General features: G+C 33.0%; 1 protein-coding gene across 1 annotated transcript in view; it reads left to right on the top strand.

Moving 5' to 3' along the window:
* Positions 1-5,731: 5,731 nt before the first annotated feature.
* LOC123556803 (uncharacterized) overlaps positions 5,732-12,709 on the top strand; it is a 61,323-nt gene continuing 54,345 nt past the window's right edge. Inside the window, exons 1-2 of the mRNA XM_053543151.1 lie at positions 5,732-5,867; positions 8,802-8,950. Coding sequence (XP_053399126.1) covers positions 8,810-8,950 — 141 coding nt within the window. The 5' untranslated portion in view covers positions 5,732-5,867; positions 8,802-8,809. The remainder of the gene's footprint in view (positions 5,868-8,801; positions 8,951-12,709) is intronic.

Genomic DNA, 12,709 nt, shown 5'->3' with positions numbered 1-12,709 from the left:
AACTATTCTTTTTTTCGGCCAGCAGACATTATACTAGTATTAGTTAGATTACTTATCTGCATATGTATATCTGTTCATGTCCGTTCTGAAAATATTGTCATTTCATATCGCAAATAAATGATTTCATGAATAAAACATCAACCCTATTATTTTAATCATTGAAAAACATACCTGAAAAAAACAATAACAAAATTTAAGAATATCTACTTAACATTTTGTATCAGCCATACAGACAGTCAGTATAAAAAGAAATGCTGTATTTAAGCATAACAAATCTGTAACGTAAATATCAAATATTTAAAAAAAACCACTAAAAACAACTCCCTCAACCAATACCAAAACATATTTTCGTCACGTATGAATAGATTTGTACATGAATATTTTTCAAAGTATCTGTAAACATGTATGTCTTCAATATAAACATCATACTCGATCCTGTGGTAACGTAAATATCACTATTGTTTCAGAACTGAAACTTTAAGAATGCACTACTTATTTTTGCATTATATGATTTTCAATAGTTGTCCACTTTTGTAACGGCGGACAATTAACCTTTACAGGTTTCCTGGATTCTGTACCAGTACAAACCGTATTTTCAATAGAATCAGTTGTCTGTAATATGTCTTTGGGACACAAGGAATTTAACTGGGATCTTGATAGTTGATCAAGTGTACGAAATTACATTCATGAAAATATCCTGCTGTTCCAGAAAAAGTAAAATCTTCTTGATTGTTTTTGCAAATTATCCTTAAAAGTGAGATTTCCAATTGCTTATTTTGCATGACAAAAAACTTAAAAGCAGGTAAACATTAAACAGGCTAGCTTTGCTCTCCTCTCTCACCAACTCCAACATCCTCTTCACCCCGTCCCCGCCCCTCTCCTCTCCCATTTGAAAAAGACTGAAAACAAAACAATCAGCTGCTATAAAAGAGATCTTAGCCTTGTAATGGTTTGAAATGAAAATTAATGTTCTTTTTACATAATTTTATCATACAGTTAGTCTGATATGGCTATTAATCTGAACTCTGTGATAAACATTATTTTAAAAACCTTCATCAACTTTTCACTAAAATTTATTGCTTTAAACAGAAATCACGCAGTCCAGACTTGTAGTAAGTTTGACAAAAATATCGTTGCTTGTGATTTGCATTATTTCAAATTTATAGTCTTTAAAAAGTTGTTTTTATACTTAAGTATCATAACTCATGCATTTCTAAAATTCGTAATATTTATGAATAGAAATCAATAATATCATGGATTTGAGTAAGAAATGCGCACAATTTATTTCAATTTTATAAAAAAAACTTTACAGACTTTACAAAAACATAACATGTCTATTAAAAACGTCAGATTTTCAATTTCATCTTCAGATCTGTACAATAACTCCTTGTAAACTAATAGCGATATTTACGTTACCTATGGTAACGAAAATATCTTACAACATGAACAATACTCAATGGAATTAGCTTAACCACATTGTAAATCAGAAACCATTTTTATTCTTACTGCTTCTTTTACAACATTATGAAATAAAAAATATCCGCAAAATCAGTACTTCCCTACGTCTTCATTCGCCTTCTCTTTAGTACCACTGAAAAGTTCAAATGACCGAGCTTTCTAATTTTTTCCCGCCATAAACTTTCTCAAAAATGGCTGTCTAACTATACAAATGGTGTATATATCTATATGAGGGACAACTCGGTACGCAAGTTTAACTCCAATATCTACCTTTTAAATAAATCATGTATCGTAAATATCGGTAACGTAAATATTCTTTCAACATGTTTCCTGTTAAAAAATTATTCATTGATGAAACATTGCGTTTAATTTATGATATATGATGTATGAATCCATCAAGCTTTCAGCTGATATAAAGTTCATGTACAGTCTGGTTGTGATAGTCTCACTATACTAGGTCACGTTAATATTGCACGAAAATGTCACTTGCAGAAAGAAAAAAAATGTACAAGATTTACTTCAAAGATAATAGTATTTCACTAAATATTTAAATTACATTACAAATTGATGTCTGTAATTTTTCTGTATAAAGCTGAGACAATTTGTTTTTACCGTTTAATTTATTCAAAATTGTCGTGTACCTTTATAATTCATTTCAAATGTTGTCAGACTGAAATTATGAGACATCATTTTGATTCGCTATTATGGAAATATGTTATCTCTCTGATTGTTGGAAATACCAATCTCATAATCTCTGGTATTTTCTTATTAAAGACGTATTACATCAGAAAGCAAACACCTATCTACTTGTCTTTAAGGTCAAGTTCTAATACTTCTCTTGGTTTTGAGACATCACTTAAATATCGTTTTTAAGCATAAATGAAATATTTGATCAATTTTGTTTATTCCCAATAAAATGTATATGAACTTTAGCTATGATAATATGGATTAGTACTATTAAAGGGAATTCCTATAGTTTTTTATGCGCATCTTTCTGCGCAGCCGACACTTTCTGTGGAAAACTGAAATGAAGACAACATTTGTTGAAACATGCGGCAGACAATCTTAAATATGAGGAATCTTGAATGAAATAACATTTTTGATAAGTTTTATCAGTAATCAAACGTTGATACTGATTTATGTTGTATTGACAAGTATCATGCCTGACAGGTATCTTGCCATTTTTTCGGCGACGCCGTCTAAATTCGTTTTCGTTTTCCTATGCCACGTGACTTCAGTTTGCCAATCAAACTACTTGATAACGCATTATAGATAATTTATCAAAACGGAAGATTTATGCAACACTCTGCCTGATTGGACGAGAGTGTCAATTTCTTTCACTCTGTTGACTGTGCTACGCTGAGTGAAATGTAGACAAAGCGTTTATCCTAAACGACGCTGCTCACAGTTTTAAAGGTCCATTACTAAGGGAAAGTGAGTTGGCAATTTTTTTCATAGCCAGTGCATAGACTTCTGCAAGACACTAAATAATGAAAATTGGCAGGTCAAAATTTACAGAAGGTCTTTGGAACTCAAAGAAATGTATGTGTATTATGTTGAAATTTCAATGAATCGACAGAATGACCCCCCAGGTCTTTTTAACTTTCTTCATACTTCATAGAAAAATAATTGTACATATACTGCGATTTATTTCGAATTTCTACATACCAGCTTTCATTTTCCAATAAAATGAAATAGTTTCTGTGCTTTTTAAAAGAAATTAAAATGTTCACTTTCCTTAGTATTGGACCTTTAAAGCCAACTTTGGCTCAGTATATTTAGCAAGAATATTGATATATCTCAAAATAATAAGTAAGTTTAATAAATATGATAAAAACCTGTTCAAATACCAACATATTTCAAATTAAAGAAAGAGCTGAATACGGTCTGCGTATCACATGAATAAGGGTGTGATAAGAGTCTTTTATGTAGAGAAGTGCTTTTTAAAAGATTTTCCTTGTTACAATTGTCGTCTGTATATGAAAAGGTTTCTTGCTTTTGTGACTTATTCAGTTTGCATATTAAAATGAATACTTGTTTGCTTTGATATATTTGTTACAAATTATTTAACTGATTTGTTATATATGAATATTTTTTTTTTAGTATTGTATGCAAGTATTGAACTCAGTTGAAATCTGTTTCATTATATATATGCTATATAATGACTGAATCTCATTTTACACTGAAATGAAGGTACGTTCCATACAGTGATCTATGTGATATAACTACGGTCAAACTTTGCTTATGCGGTCATAATTTGCTTATGAAACAGAAATATTGAAATAATAACAATTGTATGTTTTGCTTGACCTTCACTTTTTTATAGGTGTGACGTCATTGTCCAAAGATTCACGAATAGCGAATATGCATTTGTTAAAGCGTGATCAGTTGGCCTATTTTAGAAATAAATAAAAATAAATAAAAAAATCCTTTAATCGATTTTTTCTCATGTATTCTAATCAAACTTGATTTGTAGCATCTTTATTAGGCCCGCAGCCAACTTTGTTCAGCTGGGACATTTGACCCCTTTTAGGGGCTGCTAGAGCTAAAACTAGAAATGCCTTTATACAGCGTCTCATGAACAGTTTGGTGGATCTTTGTCATACTTGGTCTGGAGCATCATTATAAGGTCCTCTTCCAAATTTATTTATATAGGAACTTGGGCGCTATTAGGGACCACTATAGCTAAAAGTAGATATGCCTTTCTTCGCATTAAACACTAAAATGTAATGGATTTTTATCAAACTCGATGTGTAACAATATCGTAAGGTCTCCTGCTATTTTGTTGCAAATGGGGATAGGGACCAATTTAGCTAAAAATATAAACACGTTTAATGACCTCTTCTCATGAATCACTTTATGAATCTTCATCGAACTACTGCTGTAATTATTCGTCTAAGGATAAACGAAACAAAATTGCAACCCTACGAAACCTTTGCGAAAAATTAAAAGAGAACCATTTAAATTGTTAAAGTGCGGTGTTTAGTTTTGCAATTTGAAAAATGTTAGATGAAAGATGAATGTTAGATGAAAAATTTATAAACTTCTTTCCTTATTACAATTCGCCGACCATCATTTTTAAAGATATTTCTTGTGTAGTTGTGTTTTCACATCGCATTTTAGTACAAAAACAGTGTTGTTCATATAAAGTAAGACAATTGACTTAGTACTGATAAGACAATATCACCTTTCAGATTATTTAATATTCAATTATAGAAAGAAATAAAAAATTTCAAAACATTTTTATAACTTCTAGCAGATATACATATAATCAATTTGGTCAGGTTCGCGCAATTTTTCGTCCGAACAGGTGTTGAATTCAAGCGGTCTTAACATAAAATTTAGCCTGGTGACCCATACATTTTTAGCCATTTTTATGCTCACAATACAATTATTTATACATAAGTAAAACAGGAAAAATATCTATGAAACAGTTTTTTCAAAATTAAAAGAAAACTTTTCTTCACTATGGATGTTTTTCATTGAAAAAAGTTCACAAAAGTGAATATGAAACAAGATTTTTTTAAAACTTGTACCCATTATTGTAAGGATATAGTATAACAAATATGACTATGATATGCAAATAAGTGTATAATAAAATCTGTAAAAAGACTAAACCTTATTGTGCTGTCTTGATGTATATCTTGGTTGGTATTTATAAATAAGCAGAAAATTATGAAAATGTTGAAAAATCGCTGGCAGTTTCAGCCACAGTGGGTGTGTTCAAAACAATTTTTCACAAAAACAAGCCTGGTGACCTATTGTTTTTATTTGTTCATTGTTTTCAGCATTTCAATGAAAAGCTATGATTACGAGACAGGGTATACTCTGCATTGGGGTATTAATTTTATTGAGACTGACTGAATTTATTATGTGGGTCTGTGTCAAATGACTTATAAAAATCTGGTATTGCAATATCAACTTGCCATTTTTATCACAAGATACTAATAAGTCCTTCATATTTACTAATAACTATGTTTCTATGATGTGTGCTACAGCCATTGGGAATATTTCCATTTCATACAGAGTATGTTTCGTTCCGTGTCGTCAAAGCCTTCTAATGGCCATGTTGTCTCTCCTGTATATACCGGACACATTTTTCTTCTCTAGTATGTACTCTTAAAGACTCTTAGTATAATATTTCGCGAAATATTATACTAATAGTCTTTAAGAATAAAGGAGAACATGTATTTAGTGTGTTGTAATCTGCCAGTGAAAACCTATATTTAGTGGTTTATTGCCTAATATTTTCTGTCACAACTTTGAAAAAATACATTCACCGGTAGAATATTTGTACATGAAAAAACACACGGAAATTGTGCAATTTTCACCGTTTCTGCAACATTCTTTGTTGACATCCAAAAGAAGCAAGTTCAGAAGATAGCTTTTATGTTGGTAGATACTAACAGGTAAGTTTTTTTTCAGTGATAGTTCGTCAAGAACTTATTAACCGAGTTCAACTGTCCCAGTCTGTGGTTAGCAACTGAAGTTCTGGCTACCATTATCTTAACCACAGGGGTACATCACATAAAGGTTTTAGGATGGTTTTGGGTATAGTAACCCCTATTTATAGACAAGGGATCCAGCTGTCAAAATGGCAATTTTGGTATATGGTCATTAGCAACTGCTGTAAAAGTCTCATTTGTTACGTTAAAATACCAGCTGATACACCCTCACACTGCTAAAATATAAGTATCCATAAAAAACATTCTCATTTCTTGCTGTCATAAACCGTTTTTGCACAGTGAGATGCAAAACTCGTACTTTTTAATCAAAAACGTGTAGTCTAACACGATCGCATTCACCGTTCGATCATGGAAAATCACCTGTAAAACTCGTGTACGGCAGGCGAACAAAAGGAAATGAATGATGCTCCTTACAAAACGATCAAAATGTATCTCACAAACCTCGGTATTGAACCACAAGCAGGTCTATAAGTCCTGCAATGCTTTGTTATTTTCGTAACCGAAAAACAATTCTCGCCGGCTCCACCATTGGCATTGCGTCACATGTGAGTCACGTGGCACTATGGCGAAGTTGGCGAGAATTATTTTTTAGCTACGAAAATAACAAAGCATTGCAGGATTTTCCATGATCGAACGGTGAACGCGATCGTGTTAGACTACATGTTTTTAATGAAAAAAAAAATGATTTTCACATCTCACCGTGCAAAATCGGTTTATGACCGCAAGAAATGAGAATGTTTTTTATGGATATTTATATTTAAGCAGTATCAGCTGGTATTTTAACGTAACAAATGAGACTTTTACGGCAGTTGATAATGACCATATACCAAAATTGCCATTTTGACAGCTGGATCCCTTGTCTATAAATAGGGGTTACTATATCCCAGACCACCCCAAAAACTTTATGTGATGTACCCCTGTGATCTTAACCACAGGCACGGGTCCAGTGTATATTTTTTGTTTAATATGAAAAAATCCCTTTTTTTCACACAAATATACTTTTTATATGTTAGTCAAATGAAAAAAAAATCGATGACCAAAAATCTGGTCACAGTATCATATACTGGTTGGGAACCATTTTCCGGACAGGACCAGTTTCCGGACACATGTAATATCCGCTTTATTTCTTTGTTATTCATGTAATTGTTTCATCTAGATCATTTAGATGTTTGTTCTTCATGTCTACAATAAACCACTATTTTATAAGGCTGTATAATGTTTGGGTTTTTGATGATAACTCACCTGCGTTTACAAAACAACTTTCTGTCTTAAAGGGGCATGAAGATAGCATTGCGCATGCGCAGTAGTTCACACATGCCGAGGTATCAAGAGGGAAAGAAGTAATCAAACTACATAAAGATTGTCTGCTGATAACATGTTCTACTTTTAATTTCACGCTGAAAGTTACGCAAGATGCAGGGCTGTCGATTTTTGCACTAATTTTATTCTATATCTATTGGAATTATCAAGAATTTGTATAAGACGAGTTTGTATAGGAGATATCATGTTTGTATACAAATCCCGTGTAGTTTCTATTTTTAGAACTGATAAGACAAAGATAGGGTGGGCAGACGCTGAGCGTCCATGTTTTTTTTTGTAAACAGTCATGTTTTTCTAACGGCTTAAACTTTCATCAAACACAAATGATATCAATGTTTTTTTGATCAATGGAAAGAATATAAAACAAGCAATTTATTGATTACTTTTAATTATCATTTCAAAATAAAATGGTTTTATTACGAACGCTTAACTTACAGTGTTTTTTCTAAAAGTTTGGAGCATCGCTACGCCGCTATTAAAATCACATGTCATTGAAAATGGTCATTCATTTTAAAAAGATATTTAAATGAGAAAATATGAAAATCGTAAGCATTTCAAGACTTTTTGAATTTTTAAAATCCATAAATGAGCGAAAAAGTTATTAAAAATTAAAAATTCCGATCCTATACACAAACGGTGTAAAAACATTTGTTTTGCCAACCACCAGATAAACAGGTGTTAATGCGTGACGTCACGGCGATCTCTCCTATAGTCAACCTCGGTTTGCTTTCGTAGCTGCTATTGAACGTCGGGTTATGTTTCATGTGCCATTTTGAAGAGATGGATGATAAAGAAACGTGTGGAAATAGTTTAATTACTTATTTTGATATCAAATTAACAACAAAACACTGTCAAAATATTTGTCCGGATACTGGTTTACCTGACGGGAAAAATAACATATTTTAGCGAACCCATTTGAAGCCCCATGTAACCCATATTTTACGTCACAACGCGATGCTGATAACAACATCGGATGTGGAAGGAGCTGAAGTTTGTGCAGTGTGGGCTTCATTTATGTCAAATATTCTTTTAGGGAATAATGGAGCCGAAATATGAAAATGTGTCCAGAAAATAGTTCCTAACCAGTACATTGAAAAGGTGAACTATGTGAGCGTAACGCTATGGGAAGCTACTCGGCAAACTTGTAGAACATTTCAAAATCGGAGTTTATACACTTGCAGCTGCTACCTGCATGATCGCACCTTCGAAACATTTAAAGCCTTCCATAAATACTAAACTGACCCCATAAATTGCTGTGAAATACACAGTACAAGTCTCTACCAGCTAAATATTTCAGTTATCCTCGGCGATTTCATTCCAGATAGTGGACGTGTTCCTGGTTTTTATCACTTTGATTGGCAGTCTCATAATCACTGTGACAGTTTCTTTCGAATAAACCAGTATGCTGCTTTTAATCTTTTGTTGATTTATTGAGAAAATTCACCAGAGACAAAGAAATTTTGCATGGTTTTCTTTAATAGATGAAATGCATGGGGCTCTTCCCTGAATTAAAAATAATCTTTTTAATAATTACACAGACTACTTTTGCTTTTACAGAAAATACAATGGCAGAAGGAAGTGCCGAGATAAAAAAGCTTATAAAGCTCAGAAAGCAGAGACCGGCATTCTCTCGTATGATTTCATGGGAGATGAGTCAGGCTTCACAAAATCAGCCAGTGAAGAAATTGAAACAAAGAAGGAAAAAGGTATCATAGAAGTTAATTACCATCTGATAATAGGCAGGTCGGGGCCTCTGTGACAGAGTGGTTAAGGTCGCTTACTTCAAATCACTTGCCCCTCATTGATGTGGGTTCTAGCCTCACTCTGGGCGTTGAATTCTTCATGTGAGGAAGCCATCCAGCTGGCTTATTGAAGGTTGTTGGTTCTACCCAGATGCCTGCTCATAATGAAATAATGCATGGAGGGGCACCTGGGATCTACCTCCACCATCAAAGCTGTTTTCTATTTAGCGTTTCATGTCATGAGCGGTTGTCCAGTGGCTAAGGTGTCTGCCACTCACCCAAGAGATCATGGGTTAGAGCGGCAACTGCAGCTTCAAATATGACAGCAGTACTGGCTTTTCCAGGAAGCAGGCTGGATTCAGCATCTGTATAGTGTTATTTCTAGAGCTCAAAAAGGGCAGGGTGCTGTCTAAAAGGGGCAGGGTGCTGCCAGAAAGAGGCAGGGTGCCGTTTTAAACAGGAAAGTTACCGTAGCAGTAGTTACATTTCTAGATTCCCAACCATATCTAGGACATGGTTGGGAATATTTATACAGTGAAACACCGCTCGCTCAAGGTCGCAAGGGGATGAGCAAAATGCTCGAGTTATCCATGGTTTCGAGCGACCCAAACATTGACCAACATACAAAGAAAATTGAAGTTTGTTTTACCAATTGTCATCGAGGCCATTTGCAGAGGAAACGGTGATGCGTAATAATAACACACTCGTGAAAGTTTAAAAAAAAGACGTATTACATACGTTATTTATGATAGATCGTAAATGGCACATGTGAAGAAAAAGCTAAGACATTTTTTATTTGAAATACTGTAATCGAATTCGCAATTTTCTTCTCCAAATTAAGATCTCATAATTATTGTCTTAATTTTATGAAAAGGCTATCTTATTTCCTTTATTTTCATGCAAACAACTGTTGATTAAAATATTAAGATCTCATAATTATCTTCTCGATCGCGCAGAAAAAAGTAATAATTAATAACAATTTTGATCAATAAAATTTTTGTTCCACTTTTCATCAATAATTAATCTCATTATCAGAGTATATTACTTCATACACATCAGGGTTTTTTCTTGCTGTTTTGGGAACAGAGCCTATACACCCAAAATTGGGAATTTTGACGCGTAAATGTTCCAGATTGGGAAATATTTAGTCCCATAGTATATAGTAAGGATGTGTTTAAGCACTTTCTCATACACTTGTTTCACATTGTACAACCTCTTTAACATACTGCCATTACAAAATTGTCCATAATTTGGTCAATGTTTGTGCAATTTTGATGATTTTTTTTTAGAATGTAGATTGGGAATTTTTGCACTCATTTTGGGAAAAAAACATACTTTTTGGCATTGGGAATATAGCCCAGTATCGGCTATAAAAATGGTCGAAAAAAAAACCTGCACATGTTCACCACTATGAGTTTTTGCGGCCCGCCAAGTTTGAGTCAGATTGCCCTAGTAACACCTGAGAGTTATGGCCCTTAAAAGTTTCTAGTGTTGACTATATAGGGTACTATAAATATGGCAATTTCTGCATCATAACTTTTGATATATTTGACCTAGAACTTTGAAATTTAAACAGACTTTAGATCACCATAATGTGGTTGTGTACACACAATTTCGTTCAGATTTATTTTGTAAATTAAGAGTTATTGCCCTTTAATTGTATAAAAGTCCACATATTTGTACATAACAAACTTACCATTTGGTAGAATTTCATTAAATTCCTTTCATTCTTTTCCATGAACATTTATTGGTAACATGTGAAGTTGTGTACCCAAACCTACCCCCCCCCCCCCCCCCCCCCCCCACCAAAAAAACCCCAAAAAAACCAAATTATTCCTTATTTTAGATTTTTTCAAACAAACGTCATATACATGTCCACCACTATGAGGTTATGGGGCCCATCAAGTTTCAGTCGGATTGCCCAAGTAACACCAGAGTTGTGGCCCTTAGAAGTTTCTAGTGTTAGCTATATAGGGTACTATATATATGGGAATTTCTGTATCATAACTTTTGATATATTTGACCTACAACTATGAAACTTAAACAGAATTTAGAGCACTATAATGTGGTTGTGCACACACAGTTCTGTAGGGATTTCTTTTGTAACTTCAGAGTTATTGCCCTTTAATTGTCTAAAAAGCCACATATTTGTACATAACAAACTTCCCGTTTGGCAGAATTTCATTAAATTTCTTTAATTTCTTTTCCCTGAACATTTATTATTAACATGTGAAGTTGTTCACCCACACCTGGTCACCAACTTGCCTTGGTCACACCCCCTCCTCCCCCCCCCCACCCCTCAAAAAAAAAAAAAATTGTTTTCATGCCTTATTTTAGATTTTTTTCAAACCCTCCTTGAAAACTTATCAACATGCAAGTTGTACCATTCCCCCAATTCGCATTTCAATTAACTGCATTTAATTTTAAAAGCTAAGCTTATTACAGTTAGCATATCCCATTCAAAATAAATTCTTTAGTCAGGATCAAAGTATCATACATTTATTATGTACTCTTTAATTAAACATTTGTTTTCTGTTAAATTGATTTTGACTAATGAAATTATTTGCTTCTTATTAACATCAACTTTTTGCCGGATATATTTTTTTGCCATTTCTTACCACAGACCCATTCGGTGGGGGATACCAATTCATCGAATTTGCTTGTTCATCTGAATATGATGTAGTTGAGGGTTTTTATATGTTATATGTTTAAGCTTGAAACTGAGATCATTTTACAACATAATAAAACTGTCAGTTTCAGGTTACGTTGTAAACTAATATTTATCAAAATACATGTCATATTGATAAGGTCTTCCATCAATATTTCATTTACAGAAAAGTGCTATAACAGTCTGAAAAAATATCCAAAATGTACTATCCGGATACTGGTACACTTTTGGAATGTCTTGTGAAAGAGGTTTTTGTTCAGTTAACTTGACTCACTAAGGTAAACCAGAGATAGTTCCTCAAATTATGGTGATACTTATCATAAAAAATAACACTAAATAGTCAGCTTTTTTGAAGGAATTATGGAAAATTTGCATACAACATCGGGTGTAATTTAATCTTGAACGGATATTTTAAACTTATTTTTGCTTACGAAATTCATAAAAATTTGTGGATTTTCTACTTGAAATTAAGGTAGGTTCAGACTTCAAAGATATTATACTTATTACACTAAACAATGGTCTAATTAAAAACTTGCATGAAGAACCCTTAGAAAAAAGGAAGGCAGTAAAACTGCGCAGGTTTTCAGCATTATATTTCATGGCATTCAAAATGCAGTTTTTAGCAGTTATTTGTCTTCAAATGCCTGCATTAACATATTTAATAGAAAAGCAGTGAAAAAGCAGTGTGAAAATGTAGTGAAAAAGCAGTTAAATTGGCCAAAATATGTAAATGAGCTAAGAATTATAATGATGTCACAAAAAACTGCAACAAAACTGTAGGATCATTTTATGCATTTAAATGTCATCAAAAAATACTGCAAAAATATACAATTCTTGCTTCAAACCTTTTAAATGACATCACAAAAAAAATCAGAAGACTTGCATCAACTTGTCAAAGGGAGTTATTCATTCTATACTTTCTTTTGAATTTTAAATACTGTCTGTATGATTTAACCAGCCATAAAATGTACAATGAGCTGACTCTGAATACAAAACCTCAGATTCATTTATACAAGTTATGAACTGGTTTGTCCTTTTATCTTGTAAATCCTTTG

The sequence above is a fragment of the Mercenaria mercenaria genome, chromosome 5 (assembly GCF_021730395.1).
Source record: "Mercenaria mercenaria strain notata chromosome 5, MADL_Memer_1, whole genome shotgun sequence".
NCBI lineage: Eukaryota > Metazoa > Mollusca > Bivalvia > Venerida > Veneridae > Mercenaria > Mercenaria mercenaria.
This window is presented reverse-complemented; position numbering and strand designations above follow the sequence as displayed.